This window comes from Chlamydotis macqueenii, chromosome 12, assembly GCF_036417535.1.
Source record: "Chlamydotis macqueenii isolate bChlMac1 chromosome 12, bChlMac1.mat, whole genome shotgun sequence".
NCBI lineage: Eukaryota > Metazoa > Chordata > Aves > Otidiformes > Otididae > Chlamydotis > Chlamydotis macqueenii.
Genome location: NC_141567.1, coordinates 4,727,981 through 4,751,760, shown reverse-complemented (window position 1 = coordinate 4,751,760; position 23,780 = coordinate 4,727,981). Strand labels below are relative to the sequence as shown.

The 23,780-nt window shown below is 45.8% G+C and overlaps 1 protein-coding gene and 1 long non-coding RNA gene across 3 annotated transcripts; one reads left to right on the top strand and one right to left on the bottom strand.

Moving 5' to 3' along the window:
• Positions 1–911: 911 nt before the first annotated feature.
• Positions 912–3,328, bottom strand: LOC147599220 (uncharacterized). Its single transcript, XR_015259904.1, has 2 exons — positions 3,205–3,328; positions 912–1,673 (listed from the first exon to the last, which is right to left on the bottom strand). It is a non-coding gene; the product is annotated as an uncharacterized LOC147599220 (long non-coding RNA).
• On the top strand, positions 2,791–11,007 carry ARRDC4 (arrestin domain containing 4). 2 transcript variants are annotated; one of them, XR_015259903.1, is made up of 9 exons: positions 2,791–3,244; positions 4,485–4,551; positions 4,812–4,959; positions 6,769–6,871; positions 7,607–7,863; positions 8,476–8,638; positions 9,167–9,321; positions 9,410–10,129; positions 10,742–11,007. XR_015259903.1 is itself a non-coding variant. In XM_086757362.1 (8 exons), exons 1-8 carry the CDS (start codon positions 2,902–2,904, stop codon positions 9,464–9,466), a joined length of 1,293 nt encoding a protein of 430 aa, XP_086613488.1. In that variant the 5' UTR covers positions 2,791–2,901; the 3' UTR covers positions 9,467–11,007. The 2 variants fall into 2 exon arrangements, 1 of the variants encoding a protein (XP_086613488.1); XM_086757362.1 differs by having other exon boundaries at positions 9,410–11,007.
• Positions 11,008–23,780: the final 12,773 nt, after the last annotated feature.

The following is a 23,780-nucleotide window of genomic DNA, read 5'->3' as shown; positions in this document are numbered from 1 at the left end:
GATACTCTCAAATTGGATTGTTCTTTGTGTGTTCTTTACTCTTACAGGCTAACTTGAGCACTGACTAACTTGCTCAGGCAGCTCTTTCTCACGTAGTTCTGAATAAAGTGGCAAAATAAGTGAAATGAAAATATGATCAAGCGTGTTAATACAGCTCTTGGTCTTTCACACATACACGCCCCCACAAACGCCCAGTCTCACACACACAGAGGGTTCATCCTCTGTCCTCCCTTCTGGCCTGTCAGAGACTAAAACAGCGGTGGGGCGGCTTCCACCACTCGCTGCAACTTCAGCTGAAACCCCTCACGCTCAGGAAAGTGTTCTCAAGATGGGTGAGCAAACCAAGCGCTCCATGGCAATTTCAACAAGTTCTGGTCTTTAAATTCTGCTGTAAAAAAAAATAATATTAAAGGGCAAACAAACATCTGGAACGAGTATCATCTGACTGTGACAGAGCCTTTCTGTTAATTGTGGCCTCCGGGGGCTAAATTGTTCAAGTTATTCAAGCCTCTCAACTCTCACTAATTCTCTATGATGTTTTGTTTCACATGCAGTTTGCCATGTTTATTCATTTCCCTATTTAGCTCATTTGCACTTGCAAAGAATAAATGGGAGGCAACATTTGAATGGTCACATAATATCCATAAAAGAATTAATTACTTTTATACAGGATCTAATGCATACAGGGAAGAAAAAGGAGGTGTGGGATTTTGGTTTTGGTTTTTTTATATATGTATGTATGTATCATACTTTCAAAATCAGTTGCAAGAAATTGCGTACACACATTGTACCTAAGCAAATTTAGCAAATATTCCACACTCACATCCAAGCATGTTCTGTGGGCTGGCTACAAAACTGACTGATACCTGCTAATGTACAAACTGGACGGAAGGAAAAGATTTATGCAAAACTGAAAACTGTATTAGTTTAATTGAACTAAAAAATAACAAAGATAGCATGATTTTATACACCACAATTCCCAACTATAATGCAACATTTGCAGTTTCTATTAAAACTATTTCCAAAAGCACAAACTAACTTTTCAAATTAATATTTCAAAAAGCACAAAATAATTTTTAATATCCCCAAATTAATTAAATACTCAAAGAAACATCACAGCATTATTTTCTTAAATTACATAATTCTTCATTGTGAGCTGGGGAACCTGTGGCCCAGGGTCCAAATAAAACCTACGAATTCACCCCACCTGTAACCACATCACTTTTTCCCACGTTATAATTGATTAACACAGAGGTATGCATTAACTTGTGGCCAGCGAAAGGTGTTCAGAAGGCCACCTCACTCCTGGCAAGTTCTTCATCACAGAACTCTGAACACGAGCCTACATTTCACAGGACAGGACATCACAAAGGTTTGCCAGGGATTCTGAGGAATTCTTTAAAAGCCAAGGCTCTGAGTCTGGAAGACATTTTTTGCTAATTTCAGTCATTAACTGAGTCAGCTGGGAAGCACCAGGCTGGTGTTTTCCAGCGCTCCAGAGGGATGGAGGAATGCAGGACGATGCGGCTGTCAGAAGCTTCAAGCAGGCAGGTGACTCGGACCGGGAAATGACTCCTTGGTTACCAATGGAAGCGCTGGCAGATCATTCACCGCACACACCTTCAGGAAGATGCACGACTGCCGACTCGGGCAATCACAAAATATGACGCTTCCTAGAACAAAATTATTTTTAGTATCCGTCCAATATATGCAAAGTATTTCCTTTTGCAACGTGTAAGGAGGCTGGAGCTGCAGCAGCCTCGCCTCTGTGGGGCTGCTGGATCGGGCCGTACTCGCCTATCGCCACACACATATTTGCCACTCTTCCTGTAGATGCTGTGGTTTTTCCCTAAGCTTATGCTTCTAACAACTGAAAATAACAGTAAACTTTGCATTTATTCTACTGTATAAACCTTCCAAGTATTACCTATGGATCCCCTGTATGGAAACGTTTACGCCATTTTGTTCAGGTGTAGCGGCACGCAGCTCTGTACAGCTGTCCAGCCACAGAGCAGGGCTCTGCAGGACAGGCTCTTGAGCCGGGCCGCTTCTTGGCTTACGAAGTACAGAAAAATACCGCATCCGTGCGGGCAGCGGGGTTTGCGGGCGACGCAGCACAGCTCATTTACTGACGGAACCCCTCCACCTCCCTCCCGTTCACCAGCGGGCTGGGAGAGGGCTTCAAGCCCCCCCAGCCAGCCCGGCTACCGGTGGGGAGAGGCTGCACCAGGCCCAGCGCTCCCTCCCTCAGCCGCCATGACAGCAGCCGAGGCCTACCCGGGCCCACAGCCCCCTGCAGCGCGGGGCCCACCGCCCCACCGGGCTGCCCAGGCAGTGGCCACAGCCCTGCGGTGAGACAGCCGGGGCCAGGACCCCCGAGCACCCCGCTGCCCGGCTGACCGCCCGCAGGGCCAGGGACCCCGCCAGCCGCCCCCGGGCCCGAGCCCGGGCCCGGACCTGAGCCTCGCCTCCCCGCCCGGCCCGGCCCCCTCGCCCCGCCACGCCTCCAGGCCCCGCCCCCAGGGCCCTCGCCCCGCCCCTTCCCTGCCTGTTTATCCACAGGCTGTGCACGTGGCGGCCGTGCCGCGCCATTGGCCCTCTCTCCAGGTAGCTGCAGCCGCCTGCCAATCCGGGCGCTGTCCACGCGCCGCCGTCCGCACCCGATTGGCTCCGCCGCGGTGATCACGCAGCGTGACGCACTGCGAGTGTGCTCCCGACTGGGAACCAATGAGGAGGGGGTCCAGGGGCAGCCCGCGGCGAATAGCAGAGCGAGGAGCTGAGGGGTGGCCAATGAGGCGCGCGCCGGGGCGGGACTTTCCGCTGCGGGCGCTGGCGGAGACGGGCTGGTTTTAAAGCAACCGTAGACGGCAGCCGCAGGCTTCCCCCCGCAGCCGGGGAGCGATGGCGGCGGCCGGGCCGGGCCTGGGTCCCGGGGCCGGCGGGACGGTGAAGACGCTGGCCCTGGTGCTGGAGGAGGAGGCCCGGCGCGGCGGCGGCGGCTACTGCAGCGGGGACACGGTGTCCGGCCAGGTGCTGCTGGAGCTGGCGGGGCCGCTGCCGCTCCGCGGGCTGCGCCTGGAGGCCGCCGGCCGGGCCCGCGTCGCTTGGAGCGAGAACTCGGGCGCTGTCCCCGGGGCGGGAACCTGGGGGGTGGCGCTGAGGACGCCGGGGCCGGGGCCGCGGCGGGAGGCGGAGGTGCGGTACCTGGACATCCGGCAGAGCCTCCTGCGGGACCCGCGCGAAGGTGAGGGGCGGGCGGCGCGGGCAGGGTGAGCGGGGCGGCGGGCCGGGCCCTGGGGGCAGGCTCCCCGCCTGACCGCCACGTGAGGGCCGGCGGGGCCGCCCGCCCCAGCGGGGGTGGGACCGGGGGGACTGGCGCCTCCTTCGCCGGGGAAGGCGGCCGGGCAGGGCCGCGGGGCCAGACACCCCCCCGCCCGGTGCTCTGCGGCGTGGGCGGAGGGGCCGCAGGGCTGCCGGCTGCAGCAAGGCGCCCAGGGCTGCTGTGGCCGGGGACCGGGGAGGCTGAGGGCCGAAACCGGCTCTGAGGAGAAACCGGTCTCTGGGTGCTGGGAAGCAGCGTGGGGCCTGGGTGGGTGCCCGGCCCACGGGGGGCATCGCTCCCGCTCCGGACTCCGGTGCGTCCCCAGCCCGGCCGCAGCTTCCTCCCGCGGTCGCTCCGTTCGCGGTGTAAGCGGCTGAGAAGCGCGGATCGGGGCCAGAAGCGAGCCCGCGGCTCGCACACCGCCCCCCCCACCCCCGCCCCGCGTGGTTTCCTGCGGGGGTTGGCTCCTCGGTGAACGGCACCGGGCCCTGCGAGCGGCATCGGGGAAGCCGCCCGTGGAAGACACTGGAAGCGATCGGCCGCCTTTGGCAGCGGCTGGAGAGAGCAGAGGAAGCTCCTTGGTGCTTGGGCCCCCGGCTGGCAGTTTTGTCACTCGGACACTGCAGCACTGTGGCAGCACTGAAAAATGAAAGGGAAAAGGCATTTCGTTCTGTAAGGGTGAAACGCTGCTCAAGTTTATCTGCAGGGAAAGTAAATTCAGGCCTTGAAAAAAATCATGTAACAGCAGGCCCTCTATGAATACGTTAAGAGGATGTATATTAATAGTATTTCATAATACTGACTTAAATTGCAGCTTTTTAGCACAAAAGTTAATTGTTAATTGAAAAAGTACGTTGATTGTCTTGCTGAAAAGGAAATGAAACTTACTTTATGCTTTCCAGAGGCCATTTTGGATTAGAAATTGGCCAGAGTCCTGAACTGAAACTCAAGGTCTCCATGTTTCCTTGATTTTTTTTCATTGAAATCACATCACAGCATAAATAAAGCATGGGCTGCAATCCAGAACCCACTGGGATCAATAAAAACTTCTCCTAGTCCCTTGCATCTGGGTGGTTTTATACATAAATAATTTATAAAAGCGTCTGCTTTGTTCTTCTATTTATGGAATAACTAAAACATACTATTCATTTTTATCTTACAGGTGAGGAAAGCTTAATTCTTCTAGATGGAAGGCATGAATTTCCCTTCAGCTTTCAACTCCCTCAAGAGTAAGTTAAATAATCCAACGTGAGGGATTGTGCTGGACACGGCTTGTTGTGGAACAGTAACTTCATGTAACTTGACTTGCATTTTTTTCATATCGAGCTGATAGGTCAGCGTTATATTTTTGTCTTAACCAACCGCTAAGTTTGCCTCAGTTTCCCTAAGGCCTTAAAAGTATGAGCTGTAAATTGGTAAACATTTATGTACACAGGAAGTGTTAACGTTTGGGACTGAATTACAAACTTATTATGACTGTTTGTTTCAGACCTCTGGTGACCTCTTTTACTGGGAAGTATGGCAGTATTCAGTACTATGTGAAAGCAGTTCTGGAGAGGCCTGCAGCACCCGATCAAAGCGTACAGACAGAGCTCCAGGTCATCAGCCACATCGATGTCAGCTCACCAGCTTTATTGGTAAGAGGGTCCTCCACTCCTCCTCCCCCCTTCAAAGCCAGCTGTAAAAAAAATCCTTTCCAGGAAGCATTCACATCCAGCCGTCACCACTTCCATGTTGTTCCGGAGTGTCATTTTCTGACTTCTGAAAGCGTGCAAGCTCCCTAAGCTTTTCTCTATAAATAGATGATCTTAGGTTGTGTGAATAGCAAACAGAGTGGCTTTTTTTAATACCATTGATTACATCCCTGCTGGCAGAGATGCTCTTGCCAAAAAGTTCTGCAGGCTTCAGATGCATAAATAAGGCTTAATAATAATAATGCACATGCATAAAGTAGTTCCTCTTACCAGAGCAACTACATTCACAGGGCTGCAGTGTCCTAAACTCTACAATAATAGTAGGTTGAGGAACAGTAATTATAGAAGAGCATTAATCATGCCCAGCCTGTCATTTATGCTCTGGCCATTATGTTACGTATCCTTCCATTTTGCATGTCGTTTTCTAACATTAAGTGCGTGCATGCAGCTGCTTCAGAGATCTTTTCAGTTATTTCCTTATGACAGATTTGGCCACATTAAAGCTTTGAGTTTCTAATAATCGCTGGAAATATTGTAGAGTAGTAAGAAAGATCAGGCATTAAGTAATGAGAAAATAGGCAAGATAGAAGCTAATGAGCTGGATTCTTTTTATCTCAACCCATATTGTGAAAATAATATAAAATTATACCTTGCACTTTCATGATAGCAACTGGATCTAAATGGTTATTCATTTAAATATGAATGAGTAATTCCTATTTTATTTAAAATGCTAGGATAATTTCAACATTTCACCATTATGTGAATGTAGCTAAGAGATGTTTTGAGCAGGGTTTTTTTCCTCTTTATAGGCTTACATTTTAATCTTTCTAGAGAGAACTTAGAGAAGTATTTTGGCAGTCACATCTGTAAGCAAAATACAGTCTTTATATTTGACAGCGTATGTTAGGAGTGTGAAGATGGCATATCCGGATTCTGCAAGGACAGAGCAGAGCATAGGTTGTTGTACAGGAGAGGGCTGTGGGGCACATGAAGTGACCAGTGCCTGTCTTAATGGATTCCAAGGCTACCACCAAAAAAGTATGAAACAACACAAATTTTAGACTTCATAGTTATATTGACTGGGCACTAGTGCCCCGTAAATATCCTGGCTTGGCCCCTTGACGTGTACTTGTGTGTTGTAAGTTTATTCTAATGAAAATTTTACAGGGAGTGTAAATGTCATCTAATGTGACAGTCCTCCATTAATAGTTAAGGTGGTTTTTGTCATGAGCCTGAATTTTTGGGGCGTTGTGTGGCTTGCAAGTTATGAAGATGCATCACCTTAGCCCAGTGTGTATGCATTTGCCCTTTCTTGTGAGGGATACAAAGGTGAAAACAGTTTACCTGCTTAACTATTAGTTGCTCGCAGATGAAGTTAATTCTGCATTCTTCTGCACTGAGGAACAAGGGCACAAATACTGCAGTGCTCCATTACACCTTTAAAAGGTCACACCTACAAAATTGGCTAGATCAATCTTTTTGAAGACAGCTTACACTCAAATGCATGTTGGTGTCTGTGTTACCTAGTCGATACATTCTGAACGCGTGCGATTTTAAAACAGCCATATGTACCAATCGCCAAACCTTGGTTCCGTTTCACCTGGTGGCAAAAGTCTAGCTGCACTGAGTAGCACAGTGATCCAGATCAAGTGGATTTTAGAGACAGATTGCCATTACTGATGTGCATAACATTAAACTGCAAGTGATTGATAAGTTTATGCCATAAAATGAAAAATACTCTATATTTTATAGACACCTGTTCTAAGAAGTCAGGAGAAGATGGTTGGCTGTTGGTTTTTCACCTCTGGGCCAGTGTCTCTCAGTGCCAAAATTGAGAGGAAGGGATACTGTAATGGTAAGAGTAGTTATCTTCAAAATGTGAATATTAAACATCTGATAGGGTTTTTTCCATATCAGTGGAAAAAGCTAACACTTTATATTTGAAAGAATAGTTCCATTTAGTAGGGAGTAATTTGAGATCTCCATGGACTTGGTTTAACAAAAATCATCTTGCCTTGCCCCTCCCTCCCCCCTTGGGAATATAAGTGGAAAGGAGGCCCTGCTAGTAATCTTACAGAAAAGCCATGTACATTTGAGTCTAAAGAACAACAAAATGCTTTTATTTGGGGTAGAATACTTAACTGGGAATGTAATCAGGTTTTTACGTCCTGATTGTGTAAGTTTACACTTCTGTAAGAATGAGCTTTAGCAGCTTCTTTGTCATCTTGATAACATTAGATACATTGAGGAAATAAAATAAAATACTTTGGAATTCAGTTAGCACTATATAAAAGGAAGACTGGTGCACAATTTGCAAATAAAGCTTTTATAGCTTGTTCATATTATGGCTAATGTTTCAAAATGAATCATTGTTTATACATAAAATGTAGTAGGTGGCTATAATTCTGCCTGGATACCACTCTGCAAAAAAAAAAAAAAAACCCAAAAAAAACCACCTAGCTTGAGGAAACTAGCAAGTGTTGTTCTCATAACATTGCAGATGATGTACGTGCTGCACAACATGCTTTGATACTCCCAGAGGAAAGTTGGTAAATACAAATCATTCATTGAACCTTTTTCTGTCTTTAAGGGGAAGCCATACCAATCTATGCAGAAATTGAGAACTGCTCTTCTCGACTGATTGTTCCAAAAGCTGCCATTTTCCAAACACAAACTTACCTGGCCAGTGGGAAAACAAAAACTTTCCGTCAGATGGTTGCCAATGTCCGAGGAAACCATATTGCCTCTGGGAGTACAGACACCTGGAATGGGAAAACTCTGAAAATCCCGCCTGTATCCCCCTCTATACTTGACTGCTGTATTATTAGAGTAGAATATTCATTAGCTGTAAGTATGAATTTTTATTACAAATGTACTGAATGTATGTACATGTATTTATGTACAAATGTCCTGAATGCTACATTGAGTTGGGAACAGAAGAAGTTTTTCTTCTGAGCAGCTCTTAGATTTTTGAATTTGGGAACAACAACAAATACAAATATACTATATAGGTGAGAGACTGAAGATCATGAGGAGATTCTGAAAAGGAAGGATAGAAATAACAGGGAAGTGGGAAAATGTCTGAGGAAGATGCAGCTTTTTAGACCTGTGGAGGTTATCAGGGGAAAGCAGTTCAAGCTGAGTGGGTTCTTCTAGACATTCTTTTCAGAAATAGGAAGATGGGACTGAAAGTCAAGTGCATAATTATTTTTTGTCAACCTTTTGTGTATTTTTTCATGTCATCTAGAGACAAGGTAGAAAAAGAAAGAAATTGCTGAAAAATATTAAAAGCTGTCAAAGTATTAGCTAAACATATCTGGGATGAGAAAACTCCTAATTATTAAACAATCTGCAGTATAGGGAGTAAGGGAGCTTTAGGACCAGCAATTCAATGGGGCCTCATGATGTTTTGTTTTGTTTTGTTTTTTTTTTTTCTTTTATTTGGGGGTTGTCACATAGGTGTATATCCACATTCCTGGTGCTAAGAAATTGATGATTGAAATGCCTCTGGTGATTGGCACTATTCCATGTATTGGATTTTCAAGCAGAAACTCCAGCATTACCAGCCAGTTTAGTATGGATATGAGCTGGCTGGCACTGACCATGCCAGAACACCCTGAAGGTAATCCACATTGAACTCCTTACTTACATAGTACTGTCTACTACAGCAGGGTAGCAGTGCCAGTTTAAGGGAACTACTAGAGATGTAGGCCATTAAAATATGACTCATGAGAAGTGAAGCACAGAAATCTAAATGTAGATCCAAAAGTATTGGTGAGGATACCCTAAACTCCAGCCTTTAAGCCTGTCTTTACCCTTATCCAACTACTTGCAGCTGAATAACCAACTTCTGATAGTGGGAATTCTACTTTGGAGGTAGACACCTTAAAGTTAATTACTGAATATGTCTTGATACAATGCAGGTTTGTTGCTAGAGTAACCCTAAAAGCATCAGTAGTGTTCCTGCCAAATCGCGTAAGCTTACTTAAAACACAACTCTAGTTACCGTATTTATGTCTATAGCGCACTTCATACAGTTGGACAAAAGTACGATGTTTAATAAACACAGTTTTTGTGGTGTTGGATACTGTAATACCTGCGTTGTGAGTGAATAGCTTGAAATTTGACAGTAGCATCTCTTGTGTTTCAGCACCACCAAATTATGCTGATGTAGTGTCTGAGGAAGAGTTCTCCAGACATGTTCCTGCTTATTCACCACCAATTGACTGTGAGGAACAACTGTGTTGTCCTGTCTTTGCTTATATACAAGAGTTCCGGTTTCAGCCTCCACCTCTTTATTCGGAGGTAAAAAAATAAACAGCAGGCGGTGTTTTTATCACAATACAGAAATGCAAGAATTACAGACATTAATTGTTGCCTTTCTTCTCTCTAGATCGATCCACATCCAACTGATGTAGAAGAAATTCAGCCGGTTTCGTTCATGCTCTGAAGATTTATAACGAGCACCATTGTGATGAATGTCTTAATCTTTCTGCTGCTTAAGCTGATAGTGCAGCTAAAAAGGAAGCAGTTTTCTTTTCAAAACTTAAGTTTGTGTACAAGAAAGGCAAAGGAGAATGGAGAGGGAGGTATGAGCATGTTTGATGATGGAAGAGAATCTGCTGGACTAGTCTGCACAGAGGATATTGTGGGAGCATTGATGCTTGGAGTACCTGAGAAGTACTGGAAAGTACTGAATGCTTTCAAAAAAGTGGATATACTACATAAAGTACGAGGAGATGTAAAGAGAAAAGAATTTATATTTTGTTTGGAACACTCTGGAAGAATTACGTAATTGTGTTAATGTTGACAACTTCCATAGTAGAACTTGGGTAGTAGACCAGAATGTGGGGTAAGAAAACATTTCCAAAAGATTCCAGTGTTCAAGGGGCTTCAGTTTTGCACCGTCAGCATCCAAGAAAGGAACACTACTAAAATGTGGAGCGACATCTTCACTCTAGCTTAACTTCGTATTTCATGAGAACCTGCCCTTCTTAACAACTGCCAAGTGGTACTATTTCATCATTCATAATGATTCTAAAGACATCATGGATGACAGAATAGCTATTGCGCAATATTATGAAGGCAACCATTTACTGAATGAAAGACACAAGTATGTAAAAGAAAATTGAACTTTGATAAGAGCTTATGCACTATGCTTTCTTTCAAGGGATTTCTTAAGGGAATTATTCTAGCCTCTTCTACTGTGAGTTCTTTTTCTGCATCTTAAGCCTATGGATAGCATGATAAGGGGAAGCATGGCAAGGGAGAATCCTTTTGCCAACAGCAGGTATACTTAGCAAAATGGACGATACTTATTTATTCAGAAGCCTTTCTAAGCCTACCTCTGTTTTGGATATTTGCTTACGGTCAGATCTGAGACCAAAAAAAAGTCTTGTTAAAGCCCCAGCATACTTCAAGGTTCTAAAAGGGACCCTAAATGGTTTCTGTGGTTAGTGAATGAGATAAGAGACGTAGGGAGAGGTGTAAATATACCCAGAATAGACATAGCTTATAACTGAAGTGAAAGCAAACATCAGGGGAACAAAATCCTCTGGTAATGGCACAAAGCTTTTCATTACTCCTGCATTTTTGTCTAGAGATCTATTGTCAGGGGCTGCACTGGTCATTTGCTATCCATACTATTTTTTGTTTGTGTGTTTCCATGTTTGTTTTTGCTGTTTAATTTTGTTTTGGTGCAATATTTTAATGTTTTCTTCCTCAGGTCATTTAGAACAGTGAGAGTTTGTTGCTGCTAAGAGTGAAGGCACAGCATTTTACTTGGCCCTTCTTGCTGCCTTCGTTTAAAGTAGAATGTTTGCTTCCTGCTGGGCATCAATGGGAATAAGTAAGCCACCATCAACAGATCACTTAAGGAGCAGAAATACAGTATTCTCAATATGCACGTTTACAGTTGAGTCTCTAAACTGCAGGGGATTTTGAACTGCTAGAACTACTCCATACACCTTACAGAAGGATCTAGGGTTAAAACCTGGTGCTTCATGTGGTAAAACATTTTACTTTCTCATAACTACAAGAAGAGTACTTGAGTTTCCTTCATTTCATCAGTAACTGCAGTTTAAAAAAGATTTAAATGTTTTTTAATGAAATCTGTCTTCATTTAAGAAGCAGGGATTTTTCTACAGGCATACACGGATATATATTTTTAGTCGTCTTTCAGTATGACTTCCTTACATTGTCTACTTTCTAGCACTTCACCTCAAGTTACTTTTACATCAGTGTAAAAGACAAATTGATTGAGATTACGTTTCCAAACTGCAGTTATTTTTTTTCCATTTGCAACTTTAAGTATTGTCTTCTATAGCAAATGTAGCTTTAACCAAAATTTCAGTGCACGTTTTAGAAAAGACACTCTGAAAAATAGTATTAATGTTGAGTCTCAAGAGGTAGTGCTCATGCCTTTTTAAGTGATGGTGTGCCCATAACACAGGATTTTCCATTCACGTCACCTGGAAAGGGAACAAGCCTATTTTCCTTAAGCAGATACCATTAGAGTTACTTGAAAAGTAATAGGGCTGTCTATTAACATGCATGTTAGTAATTCCAAATACTTGCTTAAAGAACATCAGGTGCTTTTCTGGACTGTAAGACCTGATAGGTGATGTGTGCGCTACCTGGTATAAACATGGTCAAGCAAACAAGAGCATGAAGGGTAAAGATGTGCTTTTTTTTTTTTTTTTTTCCTTTTCCTAAAATCTCTTGAGTTGTTTTTTATTATTTGCAGATAAACTGTGGCCTTAAATTGTTTGCTGCAAAAAAAAGACAAACAACTAGAATGTGTTTCTTAGGAAGCACATGTGGCCCTTCAAAGGAAGGGTAAAAACCAGATTAAATTCTGCTCTCTGACACTTGGCTTAGTGCAGAAGTTGATCCTTAAAATAATTACTGTTTGCACAATAAGTTCAATATGCAGGGGCTTTGTTTTGATAACTGTGAAACAGTTGAAAAGAGACAAAATAAAAAAAATGCTGTTTAACATACAGGAACATGATTGTATTTTGTACTAATGAATGAGCCCCATGGGTTCTTTGTTAATAAAATTGTCAAACCTACATCATGCTGTCCATCTCTGTTTTGGTGTCTCTCAAACAAATGGCTGCAAGGTCAAACACCTCTATTCTACCACCTTTGAACACATACAGATCTCCTAATTCTTTTCTGGTCTGGGAACTTTGCCTTCAGCTGTCGCTGGTTTAGTTCCCTGAACTATCCATAACCAAGAACTGGAACAAATTTATCAAACGCAGCCTGCTCCCACCATAGCTATTATGTAATATACAGGACTTAATCGTGGGCATCTTACCTGTAATGGCTGAAGTGGCAGGATGCGTGCTCTAATTGGATTTCTCATCTTGTGTATTAATCTTGGAGGACATTTTATTGTGTTTCCTTTAGACAAGATCATCTCCACTGTGTAGTTTACTGCAGAACAACCTTGTAACCATAGGACAGAATGACTAAAGCAGAGTAGCTCCTACCACAGGGAAAGAGATGACAAATTGCATCTGCCACATAGCTCACCTGAGGTGATGAAATGTCTGCCAGGGTCCTGCCTCCCAAAGATTTGAGGAACAACAAACAGAACAGTTGATTTCTTCTTCCTGTTTCCACTTTTGAGGGAAGATAGTGCAAGATAACAAACCTTTTCTTACAAAATCCAGGTGAAGGTGCTGGGCAGATGACGTTCCAGCACTGGAGCTTGCAGAAGAGGGTCATGACTCAGAAACAAAACTGCAAAACCTCAAATTCTGGTCTTTGCTTTCTAAAAGGTCTCTCACTAAATGATCCTAAAATACCCTATCACCAAATTCACAGTAGCAATCCCACTTCACCCACGGTTAAGTTTTATAGGGGACTATTTCTGTTGACAAACTGTAATTGTCTATTAAAATACATTTAGTGTTTAAACAGCCAGTCAACGATGTGCTGTGCCATATAGGGACAGAGCACATACTGCAGGCTTCTGTTTGCATTGAAACACATCAACTCCTGAGGCATGTTCCAAGCTACCAAAATAGTATGTTCCATTACTTCACCACCCAATCTGAACAGCAAAAGAACATCTAACCCGGTCTGTAAAATCTCTAACACATACCTATATATAAAGTGTTTGGAGAGTACAGTTTGCAGACAAAGCTAATTTGAAGATAGTAATTTGCTTTACTACTCCCCCAAAAAGCCACAGCAGAAATGCCTGCTTCCTAGTAACATTCTCCTGGTTGTCAGTGCTCTGCTTTGGGTCGTGAATGAGCACGGGGACACAGAAACGGGCTTTCAGCCGGCTGCATTTTCTAAAGCTGCTTATATAATATGTTAACATCAATATGGACAGCACAGGCTACCGCACAGAGCAGATTCTCTAAAGAACTAATCAGACCTATGATGAACCGGGTCATTCACTTCTAATATTAAAATTTTACATGTAGCATAGACAGAGCGACAGTCTTCTTCCAAATTATGTAGTGGTCATAATATCTAAATGATTAACATGAAATGACAGCACACAAAAGCTGCACTAGAACATCACCGCATTATTGGCATTTTAGGACAACTGCTTAATAACAGTAAAAAAAAAAACAACTATAAAGAACAATTTTACATCAAATACAAAATGGCAACTGAGGTGGGACTTTACTAAAGTAGCTGCTTATGCCAGCAACATGCTGTGGGCTGCCTTAGTTACACAGGGCGGACTCTAGGTGATTAAGCACAACTGTATTACTGATAAATCTCTGAGCACCCATCCCTTCAAAAGAAAAGAGGAAATCCTTCTTAGTTTTGGCTTACGTTCAACCATCTGGCTGCCTGTAGGGTGAGGAGAACATGAAATGCAAGGTGAAAGTAGGAGCAAGTACAGGTGCTTGAGAGGAACCTACAAATGGATTGTCTCAAATCATCTGATGAACGCAGAGCAGCCCAAAATAATTTTATATAAATGCACAAGATATTTGCTGTGTCAATCGATACGAGAGTTTCTTCTTGTTTGTGGTCTCAAGTAACAAGTGACTGTGGTCACATTAAGGACACCTAAATAACTATCATGTCAGGTATATTTTTACTTAGCACTCAGCAACTGTGACAGCCTAACAACAAGCATCACCCAAACATCAGACCAACCCTTCTGCTTTGCTTCTTGCCCTACTCAGTGTCCCAGATGTCTGGGGACACCCTCGCCCTGCTCTCCCCTCTCCAGCAAAACTGCTCATCAGTACTTTGCTTGTAGCGTAAGACTCGGCTGGAAGTCTCTGTAGGCTCACACGGATGGGGAGAGCAGCATAAAGGCTTTTCTAGTCTCTTAAATGGGAGAACAGCAAAATGGTAGGCAGGCATCAGTGGGGGCGTTGTGGGATGGAAGCTGGATGAGCGGAGAAATGGGGCAGGTATGGAAAGGAGAAGTAGTCAGTGTCAGGCAGGGAACGCAGACAGCAGCAAGCACTCCTCTTGGAGGGGATTTAACCTGAACACCAAAAACAACCACTCGCCCCCAGCTCCTTTTACTGGCAGGACTTGGTGTCAGACGTGGTGACACACAATGTGCACAGGCAGGATGCAGATATGTAAGCTCAACCCAGCCAAGTGGTTTTGGCTATGAAAAACTCTCATTATTTTACAGCGCCTTGGAACAGCATCAGCCTCCCCATAAATTAGGCGTTGGGCACAAAGAGAGGTGGCTTGCCACTGACTGTCGCAGACAACAGAAGGTGATCGTACCCGCATCTCAGCACCCAGTTGTATGATATTTATACGCACATACAAAGGCTTTTCCAAAACTGAGAAGCATATCTTGCACATGTATAATAGCAACTTCTTACAGCTCAACCTCAGTGGATCAGACTGTAACCACAACCTGACCTCCTGCCATACACATCTCCAGGTCAGCCCTCGCTGTGACTGTGCGTTGTGAACCACGGTACCTCTGTTCTGGGGGACACAAACACACTTTCCTCAGCCCTCCCTCAGGGAAAATGAAAGACTAGGTGTGCGAGTTGATGGTGGGAACTAAAGCACGGTCAATAGGGCAGTATTTTGACCGCAGGGTCTTAAACAGGACTGTTGCACACCCAGAAAGATCCCAGGTTTATTTATAGGCCAGTCCTACTTGATGTCACATCTAGAACCCCGTTGTATCAGTCACAACAGATCAGACCAGACCATGAGAAGAAAGTGATTTTTACTGCTGAACTAATTAGATTAATCAACGCACATAAGAGAGCACAAATGACAAAAGTTACATTTTCATTTAAATAATTTAAGCCCTGAAGTGCTTTTATCCTATGTCTTAATATGATGTGACCAATGCATTAGCCTTAACAGATTAGAAAGATACTAAAATGGAAGATATTCTGCTGTCCTGAGCATAAAATGAGAGCAGAGAGGGAAAAGCATTAACTGATCCGACAGATTCTCATACTACAGCATCCTGTCCATACAGACCTATCAAGTTTTGCACGCTGTGTGCAAGGCTGGTACCACTTACCCCAGCAGCAGCATTTCGGTGTCAGCACATCTCTCCCTCCCTCGGAGATCCTACGGCAGGTTGGCCTGATCCAGTATCTGCAATGTAGCAATCAGATCTGCTTAGCACAAGGGAACAAGACCAGAAAGCAATGCCGCAACGTGAAGGGGCCCACCCAAGCTGCAGCTGGTCCCTCTCCCATCTCACGGCCCAGAGCAGCTGTGCTGTCATCTGCAAGGACGTGAGCAGCACACAACCTGCTCCCCCGACCCCATGTAGGAGTCTCGCACGTCGGGGGCAAAGAATTTGAGAGGCCTGTTTGCAGGAGGTGTTACATGGAAAGGGCCCCAGGAAGGGCAGCTTCACAGGCTTTCTCTCAAGTGATCCCACCTGCCATCGCTGGGAGAGGACTTTACACTCATCCAAACAAATTAACAATTCATTTCCAACCCCGACATGATTAACCCTTCCAATTAATTCCTTAATCTCTTGCTGCCGACAAGGCTCACAATTGCCATGTAGATGCTTGTCCACTGGGGCCTGAAGCAGGGCCATTCTGTTTAATTAATGCTGCGTCCAGGACGCAGCGGAGCTGATATTCAAACATATCCCAGTGATGCAAACCAGAGCCGGATCTCACACTTCACCCATGCGCCAGACAGCCTTCGATGGACACCTCGAAAAGGGCACGGATTATCTCAAATCTTCTGCTGCATAAATGAGACGCATTAACCGATATAGTCATCAGCCATCGTGTAGTTGTATAGTTGTAGAAAATGTTTCTTGGTCATTTCCATAGTAGAAATGATAGCAGTACAAAGCTCAACAGGACTGAAAGGTTGTTTTTTTTTAAGGTGATTGTAGAAAATAGTCAAACTTTATGATGAGAGGGTGCTGTGAAAACAGCAGCCTCCAGTTGAAGCACAGGCACACGCTGCTGCGTCAGGAGAGGCGTCCACCCAGGTTTCTGGCAGGGAGGAGCTTCTCTCTTATTTTGCAGGTTTGTGTGACAGAGAGACAAAGAAAAGCAGAGAAGATGGCAGCGAGAGCAAGCAATGGGTCTGTAGCCTTGAGAAGAGCACAGGGGAATTGTTCTGGGGCAAGGCGCCACACGGCAAGTGTTTGGATCCACGAGTACAGGCTCACAGTATGCAGCAGCATCCAGAAAACCAGCATTTTGCACGTTTCCAGTAAGCAGCAGGAAAATAAAACTCCACGAGACCATGTCAGTCTTCTTCCTCCTACCTAAAATAACTGACAAGATGTTGGGTTTTGGCTCAGTGATGGAGGGAGAAGGGGCAGCCGCGCTGCACTGAGAGACTGCTTCAGGAAAGAGAAGTTAGGTGTGAATTGACAGGAGTTGGGAAATGTGTGAAATACCACAACAAAAAGGGAAAGTGATGCTCAGTCACCTCAAGGGCTCTTTGCAAACTGGCTATAACAAATTGGGTCAATTTTCCTTTGTTTCTATGGGTTTTGCCATATATAATTAAAAAGACACTGCCCATTAAGGTGCTTTACGAAGTTACCTAATACTCAATACCATCTATGAATAGTATTAAATTAAAGGCTAACCTCTCTGGACATCAAAACCAGGAAATTGCTGGTGTATACAGTAAGCAAGCAACAAAAAAAACCCCCACAATTTACTGCCAGTTGCAACTAGTCCGGCGGGTGGAACAAGTGAAGGTATCACAGAACTGCGAGGCACGTATGGATTGTATAAACACACAGCGTAAACGGTGTTTACAGAGAAGCACCGGGAAGGAGGCAGCATGATATACGGCACAGGACTCTCTGCTTCATGTAGAAGTTAGGCAATGGCTGGGTTGGGGTTTTGGTTGGGGTTTTGTTGCTGTTGGTTTTACGCATTTGGGTTCAACGCTCAATCACACACCGAACTCCCTCAGCCCAGGAAGGGTCACGCTCACTCTGCTGTCACAGTCAGCCAGGCAGAGTGAAAAATAAAGTCTGGGTTTGCCTGCACATCTCTGCCCGCCAGCTCCTGACAAGGTGAGAGAAACATCTGCTGTGAGTTATGAAAGGGGAAACAACATTTTATGCAAAAATTGCATCTCCCTGATTGGAACAAGCAGTCCAGCAGCTGCACGGGTACCCATTTCAGAGGTCACCCAAGAGAGGTATTATCTTCTTCAGCAGATCTTTTTTTTAAGACGTGCAGCAAAACCAAGGAAGATTTGAGGACTGGAAGAGTCTGAAGTGCAGATCTCTATTTACACAGCAGAGGCGTCTTCAAAGAGCACGCCGTGTCGCTGGGGAATCGAGTCTTCGTGTCCTCGGGGTTTGTTTCCACAGGATTTGTCAGGACAAAAAGTTCACATGATCTTTCACATGGGCTGTCGCTCGCGACCTGGCATTCTGCGCAGGACTCTTACGCTGTCCTTGTTGATTCTTGGCGGTATCTCCTTGGTACCAATTCTCACTGGGATTTGGGGCTACTGGTGTGTGTGGTGGGGGGTTCATTTGCTGCTCTCCACAGGATTATTTGGCAATTCCTTGTTTTCTGAAGTTGTCACACTTTCTTCTAGGAACTCCTGCTATAAATAGCTCTTGGGTGAGTGCCAGGTATGTACTTTTTTCCAGGCAGAAGCCCAAACCAAGCTGTGAAACACTTTCCTATCAAACTGGGCACACAGCAGAGCGTACTGGTATGCGGACACGGGGAGAGGGAGGGAATTTGTCAGTTATGCACTGCAGGAGTTGGTACGAAAGTCCAACCAGTCCTAAGAGCACCATTCTTCCCTCTTGCACTCAATTTATGCTTAAAATTATTTATCAAATGCAACTTTTTCAAAGCCCCACCAAGCACTGGCAGAGCTCAGAGTCCTGCGGGAGCCACATGCAGACATCTTGCCCTCCGTAAAGCAGAGCAGCTCCGTGAGAACTCAGCCTCCCACTGCCACTCACATCGTCTTCAACCAGCAACCACAGCAACCATTTGCATCTCCCGTCATTAAGCCTTCTGTTTGATCACAGCCAAGCAGCCCTTATGGGGATCTGGCACGCGCTTACAATCCAGGCATGTTGGGAAAATGACTTGAGGGCAATTCAGAGAGGATTCCTGTGCCTGCAACAGTTCACATTCAAGGGGATCCCCATCTCCACCTGCGACGCACACTGTTAAACGCACGGTGCCAGAAAATTTTGCTTTGGGAGGGGAATATCAGAAGAGAGAACAGCCTGACAAGAAGTTCAACAACACCAGCCTTGGCCTTGCACATTTTCATTTAATGCAGGATGGCAATCCAGGATGGACCAGGCTTGGTTCTTCACCGTCCCCCCTTTCTCTCCCCTACTCACACTCTCCATGCGTTCACGGCCGTGCCACTTTTCCCAGGCATAAGCCATCACCCACAGGCCCCAGCAGGCACCAATCCCTCCCACGCCTTCATCTGCACCTTAACTACTCCCTTCTTTCCAGACAACTGCACGCCAATCACTGTTATCTCGGCTACATCGCAACTGCAATCCCTGAGCAAAGACCAGCTACTCTATTGCCAGCCCTCAGCTGTCGAATCCGTCCCTTCCCCCTTACACCTGAACTGCATCCATCTTAAAATCCCTGCACGGAGCAGGGGGTGGCAAAGGAGCAGGAGGAAGGCAGGGAACAAGGCTTCCTGTGCTCCTGACACAAGCCTTTGCTGTCACAGCTCTCCTTGCCAGCTCGACTCCTTTGAGCCAACGGCTGAATGAAATTAATAAGGCTGCGTCCCAGTCTCTGCTACGCTGAGTGAGAAGCAATCTTGCCATCGTTGGCACGCGTTCCTGGCTCTCTGGCAGACAAAGCTGGCGGGAGGCATTGCAGGATGCCAGGAGATGCCCCTTCTTGGGTTTCAAACGACTCCAGCAGCAGCAGGGCAGCCCTTCTGCCCGGGGTCTGGCACCGGGACGCGCAGCTCGTACGCCGCGGTGACTGCTCCTGTGCCAACGCTTGTTTGAATAATGATAATTTCAAGTTGACGCCTGCAGAGAAGTTTGCATTTTGCTCCCATGCACCTCAGGAGTATTTTCTTTTCATTGATCTCACAGCCTGGGATTTTCCTAAAATACTTAATGCTTTCATGGCCTTGCTTCCAGGAGGACTTTTGTTCCCTTTAAACAGACCTGAGTGCAGAGCAATGTGTCACTTTTGTTCCCTTGAAGATCTCAGGCTTTCTGGGCTCTAGAAATCCAGACGCTGGTTTTCCTGCTCTCATCCCTTGGCATCCTTTTTTCCTGTTCTCATCTCATGGCAATGAGATGAAACCAATTTGCAAGAAAACTTTCTGCCAAGACCTTGTTGTCTTCGGCTGAGCGGAAACTCCCAACTCCTTGCGCTGTTGCCGGCGTAGGAACATTTGTGGTTTCTGGCATGGCCCTAACAGGTACGAAACTCGTACAACTGCTGAATCATGAGCTGCGCAGGGACTGACGCAACACACCGCGTCGTCAACTTCCAGTGAATTTTCAGCCAAAGGCCACCTCGGAGGGGAGGGAGAGGTGAACACCGAAAACCTCCCTGGGGATGCGGGGGCGGAAGCACGGGCCGCAGGCCTGCAGCAGCCGGGAAGAGGTGGCCCTCACCAGAAAGGGGTGTGTGGCTCGCGTGGCTCGGCCTGCGGAGGAATGGGCAGGACGGCTCATTTGTAACGCTGCTCTTTCCCCGTCCAAGGGCTGCGAAGCGGGGAAACAGCGTCACGCCAGTCTGACAGCCAACAGCAAAGACGACGACGCTCCTACTTACCCAAATACACACACCTATCACACCCAAATACACACGTCCCATCACCCCAAGTCACTTCTAGCACATTGTTAAGGGACATAAATAGAATGAAGGAAAAAGACACAGGGAGCAATGTTCAGTCCAGAGCAAGGACACGCTTGGAGGGAATTTGGTTTTCTGCATCAATTCTCTAACAGCCAAAAGGACCTGGTCTGCAGAAAGCACCTGAAATCAACAGCTGGGAGTCTGAGTTGCCTCCCTCTCTGTCTTTTAAAGCAGAAAGGAAGAAATCGCTCCAGAGAGACTCTGCCATGGCCAGGCAGTAAGGAACCATGCTGGGCAGCTGCTGGTTGGAGGCCGATGCGAAGATACTCTACTGAAGGAGCAAGGCTGCCGTTTTTGGAAGGACAGAGGTGTCATATGAAACGATCAGTGCCATAAGAACTTCCTGGCCTAGGCAATGGGTTGGTAATGGACCGCAAGTATGCGGTGGGGTTTGCGTTAGTATAAACAGGCAGCCTAGGAAATTTGTACTGCGTTAGTCATGACAACAGCAGTCACGGCCCATTGTAACACCACCAGAATCCATTAGGTGCTTCCCTGTCATCCGTATGAGTAATCATAATAACAACAATTAATACTTCAAACATGAACAAGTTCGTCCTGCTCTTTTAAAAGCAAAAATATTGCTGCCCTTATTTCAAGGATGGGAACCCGAGATAAGCAAGCAGAGTGACCTAATCATTGTTAATCTGTGGATCACTTACGGTGTTTTGGTGCCTGGCTTATTTAGATAATTATTTTTGTGATCCACCCATAGGTAGAACAACAGAGACAAAGATTTGGAAATGGAGAACAGATGTAAGACCGCGCTGCTTTGTAGGATACTGGATATTCTTCCCATTACCTCTGGCTGGAGGCAACAGATACAGGAGTTTTTGGGAAGAAAGGCAGAATATGATGAGTGAATGCATCCTGCTTAGGTCTTGGCTCCAGACCTACTGAGCACCACAAAATTCACGCCCATTTTCACTCTACCCTAAAGCTCTTGGTGTCAGGGACAGACACAAAAAGGGGGCAAAGATTTTAACATCTGTCTGGAATTGAGTCTGTTGGGTCCAGAACCAGACCTGGTGTCACTGGGGCTGCATTCAACAGCATCTGGTAAAGACAGAGGGCCACTCACCTCTGTTCCCACAACCAGCACGAGAAAACATGTCCCACCAGGCAGAGCCAAGGCGGTAGTTACCAGTCACTCCGTACTTCTAGTAAGCCTGCCCTGGAAAACTCTCCAAATACTGCTTACTGATCACTCTTTACTACATCCAGCTTTTTGTGCTGAATTCACCAAACACACAAGCACGCTACCACTTTTGCCTACCTGGCAGTTGTTTATTTCAGACAGTAGAAACTTCTACTGTTCGCTTTGGCTACCCAAGCTCAATCCCTTTATAAGAATAAAAGTTTAAGCTTTTTATACCAAAATCTCCAAACACTCCATAAGCACTACAGTAATCATCATAATACATATCCATCAGTCCCAGTCCTACAGTCAGTCTACAATCTGTATATATCAGAGTCATTTTCCTGGGGGATGCAGAAGTCAGTGGACTCAGAAAGTTCTTGACTTAAACCAACATATTCCTGCCTCTGCTGGAAAGGCAATCATCCCTCACCACACCCAGACCTAAGTTAAGATCCCGCCAGAGTGACGGGATGCAGTTCACAGGGATATTTCTCACACGGGCAGTTTCATCCTCAAAGGTCACAGCAGAGACTTCTCATGCTGACGTATGACGACGAGAGAGACAGGATCACGGGAGGATCCACCCTCTCCCAGTCTGCAACTTTTCCCGTTCACGCCTATGCCCTTACTTCAGCCTGGGGCTTGGCGCGCAGGCAGAGGGCTGCTGGGTTATCTAAACAGGTGGCACAGGCAGCAGAATTACTTACTTTGGCACACGCCGCTCCAAGATTTGTGCAATCATATCCAGGAGTTTTCAAAGCTCTTGGAATTTGCAAAAGATGTTCGCAAAGCAGCAAGAGGTCTTTGAGACCACAGCCCTTGGAAAAAAATCAGCTCAACCATGTATCTGTTTCTTGCTTGCTGACAAAAAAAAAATAAAACATCGCCACTGTCAGCCACATATGTGTTGAACTATGGAAGAGATGGGCTTTCTTCTTCATCTTCCTGCCCTGTTAACCAAACTGACTGATGTTAAGGAGGATCATGTGCTCTCCTGCAGGTTGGGGCCAGTGGACAGAGCGAGGGAGGAAGGTGGAATTTCAGATCTCGGTTTGGACATGCAGTCTAGCAATGCCAAGTAAAGAAATCTCATTGGATTTGAGCAATGAACACGTCTGACAGGGAGCCTTGAGGAAAGAAAACCCAAAAGAGAATCCAGAACATGTCCAAACTCCATCAGATTCAAGCAGATCTTTTCCAGAGTCAAACAAGTCAAATCGCCAGTCCCAAAGCTACTCCTACGCTGACCCTCACCTCATTACATTGTTGTGTTTTGCCCCATTGTGCCTTTCCTGAGCCAGCCACTCTGAAGCAAAGGCGGGTGGTAATCACTATGTCTGACTGCAACACCATTCCAAGCTTGGGAGCCCACAAGTCTGGCATATCCCCAGAGCATCACCAACCTACCTAATTCCCAGGAAGGATCTTCTGATGGAATGGCAGATGCAACTTCTTTCCACCACACACAGGTCCCTTAATTCAGGAGAACACCACGGTACCTCCCTCCTCTCTGTTTTTTCTCTTTCCAGGCTACAATCTACCCGTAATGGTCTGGACAGCAGGGAGAAGTATATCACTTCATAAAATAGAGCGTAATGATCCTCCATCCCAAAACCCATGCCAGTCCCCACCTTGACACTCTCTTCACCTTGTTCAGCTATGTCTGATAACTGACTTTAACTGTAATTTCCATCAGACTCATTAAAACCAGTGCTTTTGGGGGGATTTCTATTTCAAGCTGCACTCAGAAACAGCCCGTTATTTGCAGAAGTGGTGGTAAAGGGGTCGAGCGAATCCTGCCAGCCCCCAGACGACAAAGTATTAATTTAATGCATGAACAGTGATCGTCGCATTGCATGACACGCCCTGTTCATACCCTGCAGAAGCCCCTTCCCTCCCCAGCAGCTCTGGCCAAGAGCAGACCACTCTGCTCAGCTCCTGCACGGGGTTTGGTGCAGCAAGGAGGCTGTTAATCGTCTCTGCTCCGCACGCACATGACCCGGTTGGCCTTGCTTTGGAGACCAGCTGAATCAAGCTCTGGTTTTGCCACGTAAGTGATATAAAAGAGCAGCCCTGTGCAGCAGAGGACTTTGATGGATCAGATTGAAATAGCAAACTAATGCTGGTCTATCCAGGCCACTAAGAATCAGAAATCAGATTAGGAAGAAGTCACTTACTGCACTGCCCTCCGAGCAGGCATTACTCAGGGGACGTAACAGAAGTGGAAGGACTATTAGAAGTGAAACGGCCAAACGACGCTAAAACACAGGGTGAAGTTTCCACTAACGTACATTGTACAAAGGGCACATTGTTGGGTG